This window comes from Mugil cephalus, chromosome 10 (genome assembly GCF_022458985.1).
Source record: "Mugil cephalus isolate CIBA_MC_2020 chromosome 10, CIBA_Mcephalus_1.1, whole genome shotgun sequence".
In the NCBI taxonomy this organism is placed as follows: domain Eukaryota; kingdom Metazoa; phylum Chordata; class Actinopteri; order Mugiliformes; family Mugilidae; genus Mugil; species Mugil cephalus.
The window spans coordinates 24389277-24413861 of record NC_061779.1 but is presented as its reverse complement, the minus strand read 5'-3'; the positions used below and the strand labels follow the sequence as shown (position 1 = coordinate 24413861).

The 24585-nt window shown below is 40.3% G+C and overlaps 1 protein-coding gene across 3 annotated transcripts in view; it reads left to right on the top strand.

The window, feature by feature from the left end:
* Positions 1–23834, top strand: part of asz1 (ankyrin repeat, SAM and basic leucine zipper domain containing 1) — a 29208-nt gene extending 5374 nt beyond the window's left edge. The window contains exons 4-14 of one of the 3 annotated variants that reach the window (XR_007113599.1): positions 3863–3974; positions 11352–11463; positions 11632–11766; positions 12016–12066; positions 13662–13714; positions 14455–14527; positions 15466–15522; positions 16974–17086; positions 19129–19234; positions 19687–19784; positions 23482–23603. Coding sequence is in view for 1 of the 3 variants with exons in the window: in XM_047597280.1 (XP_047453236.1) it covers positions 3863–3974; positions 11352–11463; positions 11632–11766; positions 12016–12066; positions 13662–13714; positions 14455–14527; positions 15466–15522; positions 16974–17086; positions 19129–19234; positions 19671–19784; positions 23482–23637 (1082 nt within the window). In the remaining 2 variants the exon portion in view is untranslated. Of the gene's footprint in view, positions 1–3862; positions 3975–11351; positions 11464–11631; positions 11767–12015; positions 12067–13661; positions 13715–14454; positions 14528–15465; positions 15523–16973; positions 17087–19128; positions 19235–19667; positions 19785–23481 lie in introns of all 3 variants that reach the window. The other 2 variants (XR_007113600.1, XM_047597280.1) reach the window with 2 other exon arrangements.
* Positions 23835–24585: the final 751 nt, after the last annotated feature.

Genomic DNA, 24585 nt, shown 5'->3' with positions numbered 1-24585 from the left:
TAAATCCATATATTAATGACAGTTTTGACAATGATACTTGGTATTTTAGCTGATTACAAACATATACAAGTTACTGTGAATGAGCTGCATTTTAAAATGCAGTCCAGCTTTAATTTGGGGGCACTCACATTTGAACTAGAGTAACAGCTGGAGTTACACTGGAGTTATTCACAGTCTCCAATTTTCGGGGTTTGAAAAATGATGACAGTTGGCACAAAAGCTATTTTAATGGATTGTTGTTTATCTTCACCCAGTACTTTTACATGCATGTGAAAAAAACATATTATTGCCTTAATCTGACTTTAACCGGAGAACGTAAGTGCATGTAAACACGTTACTCCGACTAAAAGTTCTAAAAGTTCTCCTTATTCGATTAAGACCCCAGATAATGTCATTGGAAATCAGTTTTCTCCAGCATGTATACACTTAATCAGACTTTTAACTGGACGACGTGTGTGCTCATGCTCCTCAACCACTGTGCTCGTGTGTGACCCCGGAACAAAAACATTCAATAAAGCCGGTCGCAGAAGAAGAAGGTAAACAGAGCTGGTAGAATAACCATCTGAGGGATAGCGCATATCTTACCTGCACCAAAATTAGCACGCACATTATTTCGAGCCTATCTTGATTAAGCTCTGCATGTAAACGCACTGACTGATCAATGCTCTTTAAGTCCGTATTCATTATATAAATAGAACCTCGAGTTCCTCACACGAGGACACGGTAAACATATCGGCAGGTATGAAGCAGTTCATTATTGCACAGTTGTGTGGCCTTTAGTGGGGACGAAGATAGTTGACTTGTCTCCAGGACAGAAATAAGGCTTCATGTTTCATTTTTTATGGCCTCTTAAACTGAATTGCATAGGCTGATAAGATTACGGTAAACTGGTTATGTCGTTACTGTCAGTTAATTTACATGCGCATAAATATTCCACTACATTTTAGAACACGATCATATCATGATCATTAGATGTTCTATTTGTTACTCTTCTTGTTCTTTATTGTTCTTGTTCGGATTAGTGCCTCATCTCATCTTCCGCCATGTTACTGTTAACAGTCGAGGGAATACCATAAGTCTTTGTCTTAAATGTGTACCACATTTTGGCTCAATGTGTGTATGTACTTCTGCGTGTACGTAATGTTAACAAAACCTGCTCAGAATCACAAAAAATATCCAACTCTTTCCGTTTTCCCAAAAAAGTGTAATTTACCCAAAGTTTCCTAATAAAAGCAATGGCAGATTCAGTAGGGGAGGAGAGGTATTTGTTGCTGATGTGAACATTATTATGAACATATTATTTATTTATCCCTCCAGATAAATAATGTATTTATCTAATGTTGTCATTGCAGTTATTATAAACATATTTTAAAACAACCTTAATCTTAAATGTCTTGGCTGTCAGCTGGAAATCCTCATTGGGCTGTGCGAATCCCCAAACCCAAGTTTGGAACCTCAACACTAGACATGTTGTTGATATCTGAAGTCAATTAAATCTCAGCCTAGAATGCCGAGTTAAACTGTGTGACTGATTTCACATGGTTTTGGCGTCTGATGCTTGAGGCAGGTGAAGGAAACAATTAAACGGGAGGATGACGTGTGGTCACTTCCTGATGGCGTTGGTCCAAGCAGCGTGGCTGAGCGGAGGAATGCGCGAGTGATTGATAATGGTCGCCCTGCTGCTGTCATGCCCTCCCATCAGTTCTCAGGCCTCAGATTTATTTACTCCAGTCCTGCATAGACGCAAACCAGGCAGTCTGGTTTACACCCACACATACATAATATAAACACACACACATTCACCCAGAGATATAGAGCCAAACATGCGCAGCTACAAAGACACAGAAACCCACATACAGATGTAGAGGCCCACTTATTTGTGCACACACACTTAGAGGGAGACACACACATACGTTTAGATGGTAACTGTGATGCATACAGTTTGGGGACGCAGTCATTGCCGGAACTAAACAGGAATTGAGTGTGTTGCCGTCGGTCTCAGATTGCTCTTATTAATGTAAGATAACGAGACAATTCCTCTGAAGTCACAGAGCCACATTAAGGCTGCCACACTTCCTGATGCCAGATAAACAGCAGTCCGTCTCCATTGCTAGGTTCTGGTATCAGTTAATATCTTTTCCTTATTACAGCATCACGTGTGACTTCATTGAGGTGAAAAAACAAGGTACTCTCCTTTCCTCCAAACAAATTTGCTAATGAACATTTGTCTTTTAGACAAAAAGTTTGGCCCTACAAGAACATACAGTAGCTGACATTTTTTTTTTTTGCACGTGGTTGTGGCATATCTAATGTACACTGCCAGGCCAAAAACCCTCACCACCTGGATTTAACCAAATATATATGAGTTTAGTTAATTACTCCATGAGTGATTGTCTTTCAACTGGCAACAAGTTATTTAACCCCAACTGATGGAGTGAGTAGCTTCTCATTTCATAAACAACCATGTGTAAAGACACATCCCGTGGTCGTGGAAAAGATGTTAGTCTGTTTGAAGGGTCAAATCATTGGCCTGCATCAAACAGAGAAAGCATCTAAGGAGATTGCAGAAATTACTATAATTGGATTAAGAACTGTCCAACACATTATTCAAAATTAAAAAAAAAAAAAAAAAATCTAATAGCCTTAAGAAAACCCCTAATCAGTGACGCTGACTGGGGGAAAAAGAAAAAATGTTAGAGCAAAGGAATGGATGTGGTCTGATGAGTCCAGATTGACCCTGTTCCAGAGTGATGAGGCATCATGGTAAGAAGAGAGGCAGGTTAATTGAGGGCCCCATCATAGTACCTACTGTACAGGCCTGTGGGGTGCTATGATCTGGGGTTGCTGCAGTTAATCAGGTCTAGGTTCAGTAACATTTTGCCCAAAGATTGAGGTCAGCTGACTACCTGAATATACTGAATGACCAGGTTATTCCATCAATGGATTTTTATTCCCTGATGACACATGCATATGCCAAGATGACAATGCCAGGATTCATAGGGTTCAAACTGTGAAAGAGTGGTTCAGGGAGCATGAGACATCACTTTACTTTATATTTTAGGCAGTCACAAAATGTTTAACTTCAATAGAAAAATGTAAAACAGTGACAAAATATGCTATGGTCACACTACGGACTATAAAGCCACAAGCTAGCTATGTTCATCATCTATTAAAAATGTACCTTACATCTAGTAATCCTACAGGAGCTGCCACCGTCTGCGAAGCTCCATTCCTTTTGCTGACATTGCAGTAATAAAGGTGGGCCACTGTGCTTTGGGACGCAGCCTATGGCAAGAGATACAGTTTTCTTAATTTTTTAGAGGAAGGAAATTGTGGGGATAAAGAAAAGAAGTGAGACTCATGAACCAAAAACTCGTAATTGTTTCACACTTCACTGCATCATTGTAGCTCTGAGAAAAGGTCAAAGGTTGATATCGCCAGCTGCAATCTAAATGACTTGTAGCCAGTGTTCACCAAGAGTAAAATCCAACCATAAAGATTAAACCAAACCAGACATATAAACTGCCTGAGTCTTTGTGACATGAAGGTCTGAAAAAGGATCTTATACGTTGCTGTTATATGTACGAGCAATTAGGTAGTCCTTCAGATCTCCTCAACTTGACTATAAGCTTTTTAAGTGATGTGCTGGTGGAAATGGACAACCAGTAAACAAAATGTCAGTCTGAACCTGACATTGTCTAACCTACAAAAAGCTACCCAATGTCTACTACGTGAAGTTGTTGTTTTACGTGGTGCCAGCTTGCTATGCTTGGCTAATTAAATGTAATTTTTAATAATCAGCACTAAAACAAATGTTTGTTTGAATAAAACTGACTCTTAAAATTGTTGTTCTTGTTCACAGATCAGTGCACGGTTCTCATGGCCAGCTGCATGGCATCTGCCAGCGAAGACAAAATTGCACGCTGTGTGGAGCTTCTGCTGTCCAGAAACGCTGATCCCAACATGGTGGACAGGTGAGGAGGATACAGACAGGTTTCAGGTCCAAATATTTATGGGATTTTCAACACGGTACATTCAGTCAAGCTATTTCTGATTTAAGCCATATAAAAAACACTTCAAACTTGACTAGAACAGGGGAGAAAAAAAACAGAGGGGCCGGATCAAATTTCCTTTGATGGTTCTCATTATGTTCAGCTGCCATGTGGTAGCATTATGCACCACTGTGCTCCATACAGTTTGTGTATATTTTTGTGTTTTGTTTGGAATGTCCTGTTATGGCATGTGCATGTACAGACGGGTATCAGACAGACAGACAAACAAACAGTGTAAAGGGTGGGCAGGAGGATTTTAGAAATTACTTTATAACCTTGAATGAAACCCAGTAAACATGTTTTTGCCAATATAAATGTCCAAAGCCATTTTAAATATTAAAATCTTAGGCAGAGTTCCAAAACATGAGCTGAATGTATGTATGTAAAACAGAGGATGCTCTGACTTTACGAAACATGACTTAACTGCATCACTAGTTTTGTCAAACTTTTTTTTTTTTTTTTTAACCTTAACTCGGCTGTGGAGGCAGCGTATGACTATTGGGAAGCAGAGTTTGACTGGGAGATTATTCTGTCTCGTTACATTAGTATTGAGACAGGTCAGGTTCTCTCATGTTAACATTCGTCTGTTAGCTCAGTAATGCAGACTACTGTCTGTTGGTAATGGTAAATGGTCATTTATATACAGCTTTTCTGCCTATTAGTATTCAAAGCGCTTTACAGTCACAGACACATCTGCCCATCCACTCACACAAGCACACACACATTCACACACCAGTGCCCGTATCACCTATATCAGCTGCATTCAATACAAAACATCTACCAATATTGCATATACGTCCATAATTATCCATAATTAATTAAAGAATACTTATTTTTACACTTACATGTCCTAAATTACAGTACATGTCTCACATCCAACTCCAAAAGTTTCCCAACATAACATGTATTGTCACAGGATGGTCAGTGTTATTTACTTCTCCTGTCAGTAGTTTTAATGTTGTGGTTGACTGGTGTGTACCTCTATGCGTGTGCACATTTATAAAAACTGGAATATGTTTTACATCAGAAATGCTGCATAAACTCACTGATTGTGTGAACTCTTGTCAAAACTAGGGATGCGTTCCAACTGCTTGAGTTCATCGATAACATCAGCCTTTATGCTTATCAATTCTTTTCATGCCGAATCCTTACATCACAGCACGTCATTCACATTACGTGACAAGGAAGACGTGATGGCAGAGAAACTGAAACAGTTGAAAGTGTAGCTTCACTTCAGCAGAAGGGACTGTAACAGTGCAACATGCAATTAATGCAGCACCATAATTTCAAGCAAGGGAGCCAACACCACCAACATGCTGAAGCATGTGTGGACGACGCACAGCATTAAATACCAAGAGTGCCTTTTTTTTGACCGTCTCCGGTTAACAAGTGCCACTACTGCCAGCAGAACAGTGCTAGTGAGGATCCAGTGGCCAATTTATTATTTGTTTGTTTACACAAACTCTTGTCTCTTGTTTAGGAACTCCAGGTATAACAGGAATAAAATTTCTGTTATATTTATTTATTTATTTTATTTCCACAAAACCACAAACTCCTACTTCTTCTATTAATAAAATCTTATTAATGCCCATCCCTAGTCAAAACACTGAGTCTCTTCAGTTCAGATATAGAAAACCATAAATGCATACAAGTGACAGGAGAAATTCAGGATTCATCAGCCATTGGAGTGATAAAAGTTTCCAGCCTCGGTAGACAAAAAATGATCTCTTGGAAAAGAATGAAGACAGGTCATTATTGAAGCATTTTTACTGTTACCATCTGTGGATTGTTGCCGTGTCAAAGTGTGGATGCAGCCCCCAGTGGCTTTGTTGTTTAGATTTCCCTAATTCTCTGCCACTCTGTCACTGCCAGCATAACATTACATGCACGCCACCTGAAACCCCCCGATGACACACATGGACAGGCTGTTGCATTAGGAAATTGATTGGTTCCTTCCCAGACAAAATATTTGAAGCAAAGTAACAAGATGCAGAATGATGCAGATGAGGGGAGGATTGAAAAGGAGAGGCCAACAGCCCCCAACATCCAGAGGAACAGAAGAATATGAGGTTCATGTGGGTGTAGAGGATAAACCTCCCACTCCTTCTCATTGCCTCTTACGTCTGAATATCAAACCAATGATTAACACCAGCTGCTCGTCCCTCGGCCTTAGTGTAAACATGCATTCTTTGTCATCTCTCAAAGTCCTGCAGAAGCATGATGTGGGGTCCATTGCCTCCATGTGTACATTTTTTTTTTCACCTTCACTGCAGCAATGTGTGCTGACCACATTTGCATTAAGCCGGGAACATGTTGCTCTGAGCTGCACATATAGTAACTTATTGAAAGTCAGAGATATTTCTTCTAGAGTGGATCTGGAAAGAATTCAGACCACGTCACTTTTTTTCCACTTCCCACTCCAAATTCTAAATGGATTAAACAAAATGGTTTTATCCATTTACAATTTACTCAATAGTTCATAATAATGACATAGATATATGATTTTTGCTTTATTTAGATTTGGTTTGGTGCATACTCATGTTGCGCACGTGGATTTTTGGCAGTTTATCCTGTTCCTGGCAGAGCCTTCTCCTCGTCCAATTTTATTTTGGCTTAATACTCCAACATTCACACTCAGGTCTCAGGTCACTGCACTACAGTACTGCACAGTGTAATTCATTCTTCCTACATGGAAGAATATATATCTATGTTTATATTGATTAAATACTGCTGAAATGACGTTGTCCATTCCAGCTCAGTTACTCAGTTTAACATCATGGACAAGTTCATAAAAATCATGGTGGATCCCATCTTATTTGAATTTGGTTCTTCAGGGAACAAATAGCTGTAAACTTGTAAACTTGTTTACCACAGTCACACATGCAGTGTGAATTGTGCTTTTTTATTGATGTCCAATCAAGCCTCCTGGGATTTTCTGTAAGGTATTCCTTTGAAATTTTAAGGGACCCGTTGTGATAGCAGAAAACAAAGCTCAGTCCCCTCAAGCATGAAATGCCCTCATCCACCCTAGCAAACATACATGGGAGTTGCTGAAGAGAATCAGCAGGAAGTGAGCTTCAATTTCAAGTAGCATCTTTGCAGAATAATATTAATCAACGTTTCAAGGTTTCAGAAACGGCCAGTGTACAAGACAAAATGGGATGGGTTAGTGTGAAATTGGATAACATGCTCGTTATGTATTAGTCCCAAGATGACTCGCTTATGTGTATGTTAATGTAGTATTTATACAATTGTGAGATTCACTTTGTGATGTAACACGTAAGCCAGGGTAAAGTGAGTCAGTCAGATATTTCTGGAAGTCATTGTTCTTGATGGGAGTAACAATATTTATACTGAGCTGTCTGCATATCGATCAGCTGACTGTTTGGGAACTGTCCAGAACTCACAGTCTGAAGGACACGCACACAAAACCCACACAACAGTATCTGACTGACGTTGTGCCTGTCTCACCGCAAAAATGCAAAACCACCCTTGGGAAAATACAGTAGTATTACATAAAAGCAGAAATACAATGGTACCACCATTTTTTTCTCTTGGAAAAGAGGAAGTAACGGATTAGTTAGAGGCTTGTAAATAAAGATCTTATCATAAATGTCATCATCATTGTTGCATTTGTTTAAGTTCAGATAGAACATTAACTTACTTCTTGGAATTGTTAAAAGAAGGTCTATCTGTCTTTACTGCTTCAACAGCGTTCAAAAGTTGCTGACATTTAAGACGGGTTTACACCTGTTGTACCTGTTAGTACAAATGCCAACGCTTGTATTGCCAGCATACTAACACAGGCAACACCGGTCCACCTCAGCTCAGAGTGACAAAGCAAAAAACGCACAATTGTGAATGCTATACAGTATATGCAGTATACTGTGCAAAAACTAAAACCAAATGCAGTGGGAGCAATCTCTTCAGTATCGCTCTGTGATTATGTTGTGAATATTTAAATAATCCAATAAACAGGACAGCTTTACTGTGTCTTTAAGATTTTTTTTTTTATCAATCTGGCAAAGTATCTCATTGACATTCATAAGGCTGGGCAATTCATGAGAGACTCATAAACTCTACATAAACTCACGACAAAACATGATTCATGAACAGAATAACAATTCTGGGATATACTGTATAATGGTTCTATAAAGTTGTAGAGGAAATAACTAGAGTCACATTCTAAATCAAAATATCACAAAGATGTATCGTGACTCAAGTATCGTGATACGTATCGTGAATTATTGCAAGTACCCTACTGTCAATAAAACGAATAGTTGTCATTCAGTCTTGTGTATCATACAAATGAGGTACTGTTACATAAAGTATTTGCTCCTTGTAGGTTAATACTTGCCTCTGATTTTTTTTATTTATTTATGTTTTTTACATCTTTACAAACTCAACTTTGTAAATGACTAGTGTTTCTTGTGTTTCCTGACATGAATGGTACGGTTTCTGTACTTTCCATTCATCAGCAGTTTGTCTTGCCATAAGTGGTGATATTGGACACTTCTGATAATTTTGGAGCATAATTTCAGGAGCTAGCGGGTTTTTTTTGTTTCAGGTTTTACCACAGGTTTGGTTTGGTATGCTGTTATGTTTAGTTTGAATACACAGTTCTTAAAAAACGTTATCTAGCACAGTGGTCTGTTCTGCAACTGGCATTGCGAAACTGAACCATGTCCCTTTGAAGTAAAAGTAAAGTGACTACATTTATTTGGGTTTATTTCTTTGTTCAGTGTTTTATTCGTTCATTATTCATTTTATCTTACCACTCGTCCTCTGGAGGGTCACGGAGACCTGGAGCCTATGCCAGCTGTCATCGGGCAAGAGGCGGGGTACAACCTGGACAGATCGCCATCTATCACAGGGCTGACACAGACAGACAGACAACCATTCACACTCACATGCACACATAGAGTCAGTTTAGAATCACCAATGGACCTGAGAAAGTCTACACAGTCACAGGGCGAACATGTTAACTCCACACAGAATAGCTTGTGGGTGCAAACCCAGAACCTTCTTACTGTGAAGTGTCGGTGCTAATTACGGCACCAAAACACAAAACAATTTGCAGTGTGTTACACTACAGCACTTTTTTAAAAGACAATAGAAATGTTGTAATGTAAATTGTAAGAAATTAGAGGCCATTTAGTTCATGTCCATGTCATTCAGTTTCTGATGGACATCAATGATTGACATTTCAGTGATTCTTAGTGATTCTGTGTTTCGCTGGATTGTCCCTTTGAATGCTTCCCGATTTTCTCTTTCTTTCTTTCTTTGTCGCCCTCTCTCTTTGGCCCTGTTCATTACTTGCATTAAGGTCTGATCTGGGCTATCCCATCGCAAGTGGCCATTAAATGTGGCATAAAACGTGCGTCTACAAATGTGTCTCCAGATCTGATCTCGGTTTCGTGCTCTGTATGCTAATAAACCCTGACATCATCTGTGCCGTAGTAGAATATTTTAACAGCTGTTGTCACTAATGGATCTCTACCACTGCTCCAGAACTGAGAACAGCGCTGTTTTATGTGCGTGCGTCATGACTTTGGAACACACGCTAACTTATTATTTATTGATCTCTACCGTGGTGTTAGTTAGACCTGCACAACACGATTATTGCTCAATCCCTGGAATTTTTCACTGGAACACCTTAATCTCTGGTAATAAAGGTAAATAAAGACATTGTTAAATGAGGAAAGATGTATCGCAACAACACCTGGCTCCTCACCTATCAATACGACCACATCAATAATTAACACGGAGTCACACTCGTGTACTCATTAAATATTTGTAAGATCAGACAAGAGTAATATAGGAGCCAACGCGTTGTATTGCCTTCCCAGAATAAGATAAGCTTTATTGTCTGTCTCAAGAGTGTCTCAATTCATCTTTGACAGGCTCAAAAACATAACACTATAAAACAAAGAAATACATGTAATCAGACTGCCTCCAACACATCAAACTGCCTTCAATGTAAATTCTAACTTACACTTATATATTTTCTTTGTTTGTTAACAGCTGCAAGGACAGACAATTATCAAAGGCTCTCATTACTGAGGAACAGACATAAATTACGGGGCCTTTTCCTTTTCAGCCATATTTTTTTGCTGAATGAATGAAGCAAACCTCCTCTGATGCAGGAGCACCCATGCTGAGTGTAGCCAGTCCTTACTGTGACTAAGCACGCATTGCATTCTCACTGCCACAGGAATGCAGACACATGTGGACATATGCGACCCAGACCACCTCCAAATGTGGTCTGGGGGTGTTCACACCTGTCCTTTACTTTTACATACACACACACACACAGTTCCTGGTAAACGTGTAAAGTGATGAATTGCCCCCAATCTTTCCCAGCCTGTATTTTTCTCATCTACTCTTGTCAGCCAGTGGTGAATAGGATTTAGAGGTAGTTATCTATATACAGCCCATGTTCAGGTGGAAGGCAGTGGCAGGATGACTATAAGGTAAAAGTAGTGAAAAACAGGTCTTCGTTAACAGTTATTGGCTCTGGAAAATTGCGAATTGATAAACATAAAATTGACTGCAGTTTACTCACAAACAAAATGTAAACTTTGATATGTTTTGGCTTTGATTCAGCTGGACCACTTTTTCCATTTGTAATTCACTTATTACTACAGATAAGACATATGACAGTTCCTTAAAGCTTATTGTGTTGTCAGTCTAACAAATGATATGATATGATGATATGATCCTTTTATTGTCACTAGTACAATAAATCGCCACACAACGATCATCACATTTCTTGATCAGTCGCTTGATGAACTAATTACTTAAGCGCTTCTTGATTACTACTAAGCTTTCAAGAACATTTCAAGGCCACAGATGCAATTTAGATGCGGAAAATCTCGATTCTTAACTATTTTGCTTTGCATTTGTATATGTATGTTGGTTAAGACCATAATAAAGACTGGGCAGTTCTTAGTTAAGATTCTTTATGTTCTGGCGAACCAGTTAAAAGGTGACTATATACTGTGGTGTCTGCTCCCCCCTGGTGGTTTCCCTGAGCTGCATTCGCTCATGTCCCCATTTTTATTGAATTACTTTGCCTCCAGTCTCCTCTTCCCTGTGTATCAGTTTATTATGTCAGATATTTTTCTTGTCCTCTTAACTGTGGTTTCCAGTGGTCGTCTCTCATGATAGTCCCTTGTCTTTGCTCTTCCTACTGAGTCTTCACTCAGGTCATGTGTCTTTGTCATTACATTCTACGTATCTTTGGCTACCATTCCTTGGAAGAAGCGGTTTTTTTGAAATTGTGTTTTCTTTTTTCAGGTCTCAAATGACCTGTTTAATGCTCGCAGCCAGGGACGGCCACAGTAAAGTCATCAACATACTGGTGTCTCATGGTGCAGAAATCAACTTCCAGACTCCCAGCGGATACACAGTGTGTCACCTTTTTTTTCATCGTAGAATTACTGTTTGGATGTGCCAGTAACACTGTAGCTTATAATGCACAGTTGATGTTAGGCAATAATGGGATCATTTTTGTCCATATAACATTTACAGTCCGCTTTGACTTTGTGTGTGTAAATGACATTAATATTTTTGTCAGGCTTTGTCTGTAGCAGTGCAGTATGGCAGAGAGGAGGCAGTGCTGAAGCTTCTCCAGTTGGGAGCAGACAAAACCATAAGGACAAAGGGTGGCAAGAGTCCTGCTGATCTGGCTGAGATCTTCAACCACCCACAGGTAGAAACTCTTCTTGGACGCATTAAATGCCGCATGTTAACAGTTTGCTAATTTGGTAATCACAAAAAGTTTATTAAATATTTTTTTTCATTTCGGAAGGACGTAATAAAAAATCTTGTGATTAAAAGTATCATTCCCTGAATCTTTTTTGAATGACATTCATAGGTCCTGTGCTGTCTGTACAGTTGTCCATGTCTGTCTCCAGTCTGCTTGATTGCAAAGTATTCTTTCACTCAATTATGTCCACAGATAGCAAGGCTCCTGACCTCTCCAACAAACGTTCCTCCAATGGGTGCAACGGTACGTGTATTTATCCCGAGCTGTCACATTACAGGTGACTGTGGCTCAGTAGGTAGAGCAGGTTGTTCATGAACCAGAGGGTTAGTGGTTCGATCGCCGAATGCTGAAGTGTCTTTGAGCAAGACACTGAACCCCAGGTTGGTGTGTAAAAGTGTGTGTGGTTGTGTGAGTGAATGGGTGGATGTGTGGTAGACTGTGACTGTAAAGCGCTTTGAATTTATTTGTGGATGCAGTTGTAAGGAAAATACACAGTACCTAGATTCATGGACATGATGTGGGAGCAAATTTCACAAGCCTCATGTGTTAGCTAAAAATCTAAGATTCGATCACAACACTATGATGGGTACAAATGACAAACATGAGCTAGAGGAACAGCCTCCTGTCACGGAGTGGAGTGACCGTGATAGGGAATAACATTTCTCTGTTGAGGATCAGCCACACTAAAATAACAAAACCAAGAGAGGATTCATTAACTGAAAGTATATATAAATAATTATCTTTATTACATAAGTGGACTAAAAACAATAGATAAAAACTACGAGAGTCAACAGGCTATCCTCTGGTCCAGGAGGGGTGCAGCTGATCCCTGGACAGCAGGTCTCTGCGACTGTCGACTGTTAGCTTAGAGGAAAACAGAAATGGAACATAGGCCAGTCCCAGAAAACAAATCAATAAAGAGGGCAACTACTAACCAAATAAAATATATGAAGAAGCTCAAAGGTCCAACACAAAGCAACCAGTCCATTGAATGTAACTCCACGTACTGAACGAAAGATTACTGAAATTATTTGGGAGTTCTGAATGCAGGATGTCCAAATTTGTTTAGGATAACAAAGAAACAATGAAAATTTAAAAACGAATGAATTGCCCAGCAAACAACAGCGTCAGTAAACTATATCTGGTTCCAAAGGGAGCACCGCTGGAGGGGTAGAACGCGTCCCCACCGCACCACTTTGATCCAGGCCTCCCCCCTATTGCACCATTGGTCTGTAACATGGTGGCGTCCTGGATCCCAAACAGCAGGAGCTCCTTCGGTCCCGGCAGCAGAAGCACACAACCTGCCTTTATACTGCCCACGGTCCCCGCTACCTCTGTAGACGAACCAAGGCGACTCTCCGCCACCACACACACCTGTGATTTGACCACCCCTAACACACACACTCTTAGTCACCCTGTGACACTTATTTCTTCAAATGAGCCATATAGGAGTTTTACGATAGAGCCAATGGTGGCTCATGTGAGGACAGGTATATCTGCATGTGTTCAGTACACGATATGTTTGATTTATAGGTGGTCTTCCTGTGAGGCCTGAATATGCAACTTCCCTCATGCTGTACTCATAAAGACAAAGAGAAAGAAAAGGGAATTAGAAAGAAAGAATACTTGAGCTATTTAGAGTTCAACTAGAACTTGTCTATACTAGTATAGTATACTAGCACTTATCTGTATGGATATCTTTGTAATTGAGGTATGTTGAGGTAATTGAGCTAAAAAGTTTTTTTTTTTTTTGCTTTTCTCTGTTGTAACATAAAAAGTATTGAATGGTGCCTGCAAATCATGAATTTCGTGTATGATTTGTAATTTCTACCATTCAGGCCAAGATTGACACCCTCACTAAGTTTTCTGAACCCCTGCCTTCCAAAGAAAGGTAAGACATCTAAAGACTTATATTCAGTGTCTTGTTTGAGCTTATCACACTACTATATGTTCTCCAACTCTTACTTTTTGGTTTCCTGTCTAGTCTTGGCAGTAGAAACAAACAGTTAACGTCATTTTTACTTTCTTTTAACATTTGGGGCTGAGTATTTCTTACTGCTGTGTAAATTAGCTTGAAGTGAGTCTGTTGTCCAAGTAATAGTCCACTCATCACTGCAGACCGTTTGCAGATCGCCCCCTGTTGGATTTGCAGCAAAATGGTGCCTGTGTGGCAGGTGTTGTTGAACCCTGTTCATCCAGACATAAACAACAATAAACCTCTTGCTTGAATGTTTATTCCATTCAGGCGCAGCTGGGTAATAACAGTCAGCCAGAAACATTAGATTTGACTATGTCCAGCACTAGGAATTACACCCTGTAAACATTTTTATCAGTCTTTCTCTTTTGTCAGCTGCAATGAAGTTAAAACCATAATTTCACATGGTTTGACCATCATCGAACTTGTCATACCAACAGTCAAACTGGATCTGTGGGTGAACCACGGATACTGTTGTGTCTACCGTTAACATAAATATTTTAAAGATAATTTCTCCATTCAGTATGGTTGTGTATTGCTATAAAAGTCTATTCATAATTATAATGCAGTCTTCAACCCAACTGGTCCATTCTGGGGAAAAACGTACTAGTTCCGGTTAGTTTAAGATTTTAACGTGAGATCTCTGTCCTACTCAGTGTAACCGGGCTTGATGACTTTAAGCTTCTCCTAGAAGGCCTCGATCTTGGCTACGTTGCTGACATCTTGACTGTAAGTGCCAGACTGCACACTGCAATATGATTGTTGTGTTTCACTCTATATTGATGAATATGGTGTATATTTTTGAATGTGCATTACCCTTTTGTAACCCTTCTGTTGTTTTATTTCACTGATTATTTTCATGGACAATGTTTCTTCTTCCTAATCTCAATAGTTCTGATCAGGAATTCCTTAACTATTAACCTGGATGCTACATAAATAATGTCGTAAGATGTAGATATTTATATGCCCCCGCATGAATCAGAATATACAGAGATGGACTGTGACAGACCTATGTTTTTAGTGGTGCTGCCCACATCAAAGCTTTGATCTTTACACTTTTTTGAACAACTTGTTTTTCTAGCACTATGTTTTTGTGCTTGCCAGATACTCATCATTTCACCCAATGTTTATACCACTTGGGACAAGCATGTGCACAAAGAACATTAATTCCACACAGACGGAAACAATCAGATCAGGGGGTTACATGGTTAGGCTATTGAATGAATTAGTAAAGGTTTACTCCATCCCTGCACAATCCATCTCTGCTATATGAGCAGATGTAGCATGCAATTTCAGCTGGTTCAGAACAGTATAATAGTAATGGCTGTGATATAATAATCCTGAATGTGTTGAGCACTGCTATATAATTGACAGTGTGACATTTACATGCTTGGGAACGTTTCATGAGATGTGTAGTTTACATATTTTACTTCATAATGGATCGAGGAGCTGGATTTGCTTAAACGGGTGGTCAGCTAATGTTTTAGACCCTGTGTGATATATGAGGATTTAGCTTGACAGTGCAGGTATCTACTTGTTACCATACAGAAAAAACTCATGCAGGTACATCTGTTTCTGGTCGCGGAACAAGGAGCAGATGTTGGAGTTTTGATTCGCTAAATGCTGAGCAATGTTTTTTGTTTCGGACTTTTCACACGCCTGCACAGGAAAATGACAGCACCTGGAGTTACCTGTTGACCCTGGAGAAGGAGGACCTTGAGAAGGTAGATGATGACTGGTAACATCTGTGTGTCTGTCAGCTCTGCTGCTTGCTGCCAGGCTTGTGAGTGACCCTGAAAAAGAAAGCAGTAGCTACTTATATCTGTGTATGAGAAGAGATTAAATGGATACAGTGCGCTCTCTTTTTAACTGTACAGTTTGGTCTATACACATTATATTGCCAAAAGTATTCACTCACCCATCTAAATATATTAATCCAGGTGTTCCAATCACTTCCATGGCCACAGATGTATAAAGTCAAGCACCAAGGCATGCAGGCTGCTTCTACAAACGTATGTGAAAGAATGGGTCGTTCTCAGGAGCTAAGTGAATTCCAGTGTGGTACTGTGATAGGATGCCACCTGTGCAACAAGTCCAGTCGTGAAATTTCCTCGCTACTAAGTATTCCACAGTCAACTGTCAGTGGTAGTATAACAAAGTGGAAGCGATTAGGAACAGCAGCAACTAAGCCACGAAGTGCAGAGTCAATCCCTACAGACCTCCAAACGTCATGTGGCCTTCAGATTAGCTCAAGAACAATGCGAAGAGCTTCATGGAATTGTTTTCCATGGCCGAGCAGCTGCATCCGAGTCATACAGGACCAAGTACGATGGAAATCGTCGGATATAGTGTTGTAAAGCACGCCACCACTGGCAGCTCTAGAGCAGTGGAGATGTTCTCTGGAGTGAAGGAACACGCTTCTCCATCTGACAATCTGATGGACCGATCTGGGTTTGGCGGTTGCCAGGAGAATGGTACTTGTCTGACTGCATTGTGCCAAGTGTTAAGTTTGGTGAAGAGCGGATTATGATGTGGGGTTGTTTTTCAGGAGATTGGTGTTAAGTTCCTGTGAAAGGAACTCTGAATGAAGAGATTTTGGACAATTCCTTGCTCCCAAGTTTGTGGGAACAGTTTGGGGATGAACCCCTTCCTGTTCCAATATGACTGCACACCAGTGCACAAAGCACTGGACATAAAGACACGGATAAGAGTTTGGCATGGAAGAACTGGACTGGCCTGCACAGAGTCCTGACCTCACCTCGATGAAACACCTTTGGGATGAATTAGATGAAGACTGGGAGCCAGGCTTCTCGTCCAACATCAGTGTCTGACCTCACAAATGTGCTTCTGGAAGAATGGTCAAAAATTCACATAAACACAACAAATGTTGTGGAAAGCTTGAAGCTGTATAGCTGCTAAGGGTGGGCCAACGTTACATTAAATCCTGTGGATTAAAAATGGGATGTCACTGAAGTTCATATGCTTGTAAACGCAGATGAGTGAACACTTTTGTTAATATAGTGTATGTTTATAATTTTATCTACTTATCAAAGGTGCAGACTCGAGCTTTAATTTTGAAGTATTCACATATAAATAGGTGAAAAGATGTAGGACAGTTTTTGTGTTAATGCCTTCAGTACTGATCTACAATGCAGAAAATGATTGCATTTGTCAGATTGGTCTCACAGACCCAGAGGACCAGCAGAAGCTCCTGAGTGCTGTGCAGCAGATGAATCCTGACAAAGTGGACCTTGACGCATTCAGCCAACTGGAGGTATCCGACACTGGGTAGGATACCACATCTTTAAGTCAATCAGTATTTATAGCAATGTGTATTCAACAGGACCTTGTATGAATTACATTCTTTTTAAGTGTTAAATGACTAGTCTGATCAACAAATTCATTCTCTACACACTGCAGTCTCTATACACAGTACATTCCAAACATAAAACTGTAGATTATGATATTGAAAAACTTGTCAAAAGGTGTTTGAGAATCCTTACAATATGTGAAAATACTCAGTCCACTGGAATGTCTGATAAGCTGTCTGTTGCAAAAGAAAAAAAAAAATATATATTCCACAAACACTCGCCACAACGCTAGAAACAAAGTTGACGATTGTAGCAAATTTTTAAACACTTGTCAGCCACACACCTTATACCTTCCCCCACATTCAGCCCGCCTTCATCTTCTTGTAATGCTCTATCTGTCCTCCTCCACTGGAAGTCGTACATCAACCCTATGATCATCTCACTGTTCTGGATCAGTATCTCTCTCCCCCTCATCTCCATAGACTACCCCTGAGCTGGGCCTTAATGGTTTAAGCGGAGTTGTAATGATTTGTAAGGTGAGAGGCGATGGGTTGTTGCAATGAGCAAAGGAGCGAACAGTAGAGGTTAAACGCAGTCACAGCACCGCACCCAATCACTTCATGAATCCTCTGCCCAACTAGGCTCGTTAGCTCCACTCAGCCTTACCTGCCGGATATGAGAGACTGCCCAGTGGAGAAAGTTGATGACTGGGTTGGATCTTGATCTTGAGCAAGGCAGAACCACCTTAAGAGTTTTTCAGGGTAAAAAAAACCTTGAGATGATACATTCACTATGCGCTTGGCCTCATGCATATACACATACTGCCTTTTTGGGAGAATCTACAATGTAACTCTGTTTAGGATAAAGTCTGAGCCCTGCATAGATGGACTGAGATGGGCCTCGGGCTGGGACTGCACACTGTCACTTCTCGTCAATGTTGGGCAAGTGAGATGTGACAGAACTATTATTAGTCTCAAGTGGTCTAAGGAAATGTGTGCAATGAACCTGTTTGTGAACATGTTTCACCATGTAAGTCATTTGCTGGAAGCTGCTGGAAGAAAATGGCTATGCCCAATAGATTTTGGCTGGATAAATAAACTTCATTGGCACTGTGCACCCTCTATCAGCATTCAACCATAACATCTCCTATGCATTCGGCAATCTTCCCACCCGGGCCCATCATCACTCTCTGCCCCCTAGATAAACTAACAGCAGGAAGAAGGGAGGTGAGGGTGCAGCACCGGCTGACTGACAGTGTTTACTCGGCCTTCTGACAGAGTGCGAGGAGGGCCGGGACGGCTGGCTGCCTAGTCCTCGCCAAGGGAAGTGTACCATTAAGATAAGAGCTATCAATATCCCACAAGACCACGGAATGGGAAGAGAGCAACAAAGAGGTTGATGAATATAAATAACTAATCATCTAAGGTGGATGTTTTCAGGGAGGGATGACAGCATGAGTTAACACAATGAGGAGGTGGGGAGAAGGCTTGACCACCTGCTCAGTTTTCTATAGAGTATGATGAGGTGGTCTCCAGGAAAATGCATGGAGAATGTTAACACAAAGTTTGGTCCTAACCATCAATCTGTCTGTGCTGTCATTCTGGAGCATCTTCAACAGACATTGCCTTGTTTTTCATCTTAAGATTCACTCTTTTTAAGAAAGTAAACCTCCTGACCTCAGTTTTTGAAGCTCATAGAGCATTAAACTAGACCTGTATTCATGTGCCCCAAAAACATGCGTGAGCTGTCAGGTGACCTCTGTGTTGTTGAAGACTGGGATCAGGCAGTCGTCATTGTAAGTCAGTTGTGGTTGAACAAATTTTGTGTTTCAACCAATGTTTATTTTTTTTCATCAATCCATCAACCAGTTCAACCAGTAGTATAGGATGTTAGTAACTCACAACTTTGAGTCTCAAATATTCAGTTCCCAAGGGGGCTACGTTGGGAATGTTTTCTTTAAACATGTGTTCAATTTGTTTTTTCATGTGGCCTTTTTCACAAGTTGCTCATGTTTTGCAGGAGTGAAGAGCTAACAAACTTCCTCATAAGTGTGAGTCAGCAGTTCTGCTACTTGACGGAGGCAATTCAGGACGTCATCCGCCATTTTCCCAGCCATCCGTCTCAGGTACATACCGTCCTATGTGGTGCCCAAATTACCAAGCGAGCGTTGACAAGGGTTTGATGCTAATGCTCAAGCTCATTAAATTGTGTGATGGTTTTTGTTCAAAGTACATGTTCAGATACATTTTAAGAGTGTTGAACGAGGTCTGAGGTCATTGCTAATTGATGTAGTTTCAAAGTCAGTGTTAAGGTGAGTAAGTGCACTGTTTTGGCATTTAGACAGAGTCTTCATTTTTCATGCCTGTGGATTGTCATTTAATATTTGATACACTCTTCCAACATGTACAGTTCAGTTGTTAATTTTTTTTTAACTTTTTTTTTTAAAAAAACAGTATATTAGGGGTTTTCTACTCAACCTACGACCTGGAGTCTGCTGACTTATCTCATCCAGCTACATTTGTGAAATAGAACTTTATTTGTGTCTCATGTCCTTCAAGTAGCTGGTCTTCTCACTAGACCCCAAGAAGGAGGGCCAGGCTGTCTGCAACCAACTAATGGTCCAGACTAAAGACCTGCAGAAGGAAGTCATCTGCCTCCGCAATCTACTATTCCAGGTCAACACACACACACACACACACACACACACACACACACACACGGCTGAATTGTTGTCTTTGTGAGGGCATCCTTACTTTGCTGTTGGTCGTTACAACTGAGTGCCTGACTCTAAATTGGTGATATTAAACTAGTCCTCACAAATACTGTTGCCCAAACAGGCATCTGAGCGTTCTGCTATTTTTATTTTAAAAGAGCCTGATAAAGACCTGATAAAAAAACATGTGTAATAAAATACTGATTATAGCAAATAAGTGTGTACTTCACAAAACATGTGCAATAATCACACACAGCCTCAATGTTAATTACAAGCCCCTGATGCAGAAAGGTATGAATTTATGCTCTTATGTTTGGATACGGAAAAGTTAAAGTGACAGTTACTGTATTCACTAAGGCAGGGTATTTTAAAATGTTTTAAAAGCATTTTGAAAGAAAATATCACTAAAAACTTAAGCTTATAAAAAATGTGTGGAATATCATTTGTTTTGCATTTCATCCAGTGCCTTGACACTGAAACATACACATCCACGAAGTAAGCCTTTAATTTTTTTCCTGCTGATAATATTGGTCTGCCCCGAGCACATACTTCAAGACGGTTTAAATTCCTTTCATACAAAGCTGACTGTGTAGGTTTTCCTTTTACTACTGAGGAATAAAATCAACATGTACTAAACGTGTGATGGTGTGTGTTACATATTGAGTTATATGAATTGTGACGAGCTCCAACAGGTTTGTGCAGGAGTGGTTGCGTGTATGCACCTGACTCTGTGTGTGAGTGCGTGCGTGTGCGCGTGCACATTTGCATTTGTATTCTAAGAGGAGAGAGTCGTTCCTGACAGGGCAGAATCCTCACAGCCCATAAGTCAGCACGGCTGTGACATCGACCTGTCAGCGCACAGACGATGAGGCGGAGGGCTGAGGGGGCTGAGGGGGCTGATGGGAAGGCTAGGGTGGGGGCACAGGGAAGGAAGCGAGGAGAGGACGCAGGTTTGTGGGGTGAGGGAGTTTAAGAGGGGAGAAAAGACTGAGGCAGGGGTAAGGAGGTGGAGTAGTAGGAGATAGAGATGCGTGTGTTTTGATAGCGGTGGTGAGGAGGTCCTTGGTCGTGTCAGGCAGGAATCTGACGGCCAACGCAGCCCATTTGGACCCTCTGGCTCCAAGAACGAGGAGGAAGGCGCATATGCACTCACAGACATGAACAGAAAATCTAACCTGAGCTATGAAACGCTCATTATCACGGACTCTGCTGGCAGCACAAGCAGGTGTGATGCACACAGTGCTTTAAAACATTTTTTCTTGAAGAAACACATTAAGAGTAACATCTAAGCATGAACTTTAAATTTGTGTGCTAAGAAATAATGTGGATAAATCAGCGTTAGCCATGGGCACTCTGTTCTTTGGTTGTTTGACAGTTCCATCTTTGTTGCTATCTGCGGGTGCTTTAACACTGGAACCATTCCCCCCACCCCAGTCGGTTCATTTGGGCTGGTGTGAACACAGCGATTGCACTACATTACAAAAGAATTCAACTGAGCTGAGAGGGTGGTCTCGGTCTTGAGTGAATTATTTTCGATGACAGCATATGTTACCCACAAACAGATACAGGAAACTATTTAAACGCTTGTTGTTATATGATCAGATGTAGAAAAGGTCGTTGTGTGCCTTGAGAGCACAACTTCTACTTCTGAGGTGTCTGGCAGCAACATAGCAGAAGCATTGATTATTGATCAAACTAAACACGTTGTTTATAAGGACACCACTGGTACATGAACCACTGAACTGCAGATGCCTGTGCACACACTTGCTTCAGATGCTCTATTTTTAATTAGAATCTTTCTTGATTTTCCCCAAAATTATAATGAACCACAAAACTGTTTGCAAGCGTAGTGTTGAAAGTGTATCAGAACTTTGGATTGCTGTGTGAACACAAACTAAACCACGGTCAAGTGCAACTTTGTACCAGCATCATAGTGATTACTCCTTTAATTATTCCCTCTCCCTGGATCACAGTCAGGACATGGCCTTTTATTAATTTGGTAATATTCTCCAAAGTGGTTGTTTTACTTGAGTTCAGCCTCTAAGTGATGACAAAACGATTCCTCATTGGAAACATTTATGTTAATACGCTTTCATATCTTTTATTGGATCAAATTCTTCAATACATCAGCCTGAAGACATGTATATAAACAGCAACTTTACTGACTGAAGGAGCTGGAAGCACACAGTTACTGTTTTTTATGTTTTTGTGTGTCGTACACATAGATGTGGTCACACACACAGGTGACACAATACACGTTCCTTCCATCGAACTCATATTACCGATCAGGTGGTGGCAGAAAGGAATAACAATAATTCACATTTTAATATGCACACCCCAAGTATACACATGTGATTGGGTGAGGAACACTACATGTAAACAGGGATTTGTTGACAGCTGCACACAATACATCTTTGATGACACCATATGTCTTGGCTCATGTAATTTTAAAAAAAGAATCTCTGTTCTAGTTCACACAACATTGTGCAGAGCTCCAGCCTTCCATGGTTTTTGGTAGCTTGACTGTGACTGATCTGTCAGTTGTGAACACATACTGGCTTCCCTCATCCCCTGAAGCTCCACATCAGCTAATGGAAGAGTGCATACTGTGAAAATAGTGATCACAGACAATTGAACTGTAGAGCCTGGTTGGCCCTGTGCCTACACAGAGAGGTGTATTTTAGTGTCTTTGGAGTCTTTGTAGTAATGCAGAGACATAAGTAATGCATTGAGCTCTGTTGGGGTAAACTAGCCCCCATCAGAATACGACTCTGATAACAATCATTATCAGGTGCGTTTTTATTTAACTAATGATACCGTAGCATTTTGATCTGTTCACCATGTCAAGATCATATATGAAATAAGATTTCTTATCTTAACTGAATTAAACAATACAAAATGGTTACTGTAAAATAAACACAACTTAAAGTACTTTGAGTTGTGAGAAAGAAATATATGAATATATATGAATATATAAATATCTGTCAGGTATGCATCTGTCTATGCACTGTGGGAATGCTAGTTTCCTGGCATGTACCAGAATGTTACGGTACAGTGGCCTTCTTGGTGATGTCTCGGTGATTCAGGACGTAGTAAGGTGTCTGGGTTTGTTGCCAAAACCACAAGTTCCCATTTCACCTAATCCAATCTGTTTTTCTTTTACTGGAAGAAAAATAGATATTTAACTCTCTGTATCTTCCAACTTCCTCACATGATCGGAGTCTGTGTGGCACTGTGTCACCCTTTTACATGAGGGTTTAGGAAAAGCTTAGTTCCTCCCTGACTTGACCATGACCAAGACCTGACTCTGCACTAGGCTCATGAATCCTTGAGGATTTGGCACAGGAAGCTTTGGTGACTAAGGTTTGCGACTCATGCTGTTGTGGTACAATGGGACCAGACATGCTCTCACTTTCAAAAAGAGCTGGTCATCGATTTCCAGCCACAAGTTAACTGAGCAGATATTTCTCACATAGTCAAGGTAAAACTGACCAGTACACATCCCATAATCCAGACGGGATTTGGTTCACATGACCTGCGACCCTTCTGCTTCCTGCAGGACGTCATGTGGTACTTACAGCAGGATATGATGTGTTGTCATCTTTGAATTTGAGTGTGTGTGTTCTCTAAGCGACTCTTACTTTGTTGTCCTTCCTCAGATGGATGAAGCCAAAGATAATTGTCAGCCTCCTCAACCTGCATCCTCCAGAAACAGGAGGATGGGGTACCTGACCACAGTTGCTCTGGGCACGCTGGGAGCCGGCGTCCTCATACTACTGTACAAAACAACCAGTGGAAAGGTTTACATGCTGTGAACCTCATCATAGCATTTTGTGTTTGAATGTTTTCTGTTATAAAAGTTATAATGGGCTAATATGTTTTAGAGTTTTGACAAAAGACACTTATTTTTGATTCAGTGTCATTTTGTTCCCAAGTTATAATTTCTTTTGGGAAGCGTTTGTCGTGTACAGTCAAACTAAGATTAAAATGTGCACATTTTTGTTTGAACAGACGATGAAAGATAATGTCTAAATTATTAAGCGGTATACAAAGAATACATTATAAATTATATAGAAAGCAATAATGCTTCTTATGTTAAGCTAAAATAACTGCCTTCTGACTACTGCTGCAAACAGAACCCACAAACAGGAGTGAGGTCAATCATTTCATCTAAGTCTCAGAAAGAAATCCTAGTGCATTTCCAAAAATATCAACAACAATATTGTTTTATTAAACTTTTAAATAGAGGCCTCATTAAATTTGAGTTTGGTTTCAGTGATGAATATATTGTAAAGATCAGAAATAGAAATAAAAAAAAAATCATATAACATTATAATGTGTTCATATCAGAAGTTCCTATTATTTATCAGTTATTTACTTCATCCTAAGTAAATGTGCCTGCCTTAACAGAAGTGACATCAAATAAGCAGAAATGACTTCCTTGAATTAAGCATGTAGTGAAACAGAAATCCTAATGCGATTTAGTAAACCGGTGAGCAAATGACTCCAATTAAATAGGATTTGCATTACAGGCGCGTTACATACACTGCTGCTGCTGCTGAAACAAAGCCGAGAGCAGCGAGAGCTTTCTAAATCTCTTTGTTGTTTTATGGGTTTCTTCCACGGAGATCATGGGAGAAATCCAATTTGCCCATTAATCTCATCTGGTCAGCGTCTCCGGACCTCCGGATACACCCAGGCCAGATCAAAGATGGAGGAAATGCCGTGTGACAGTGGTACAGATTTCCCCAGGAGACTTCAAA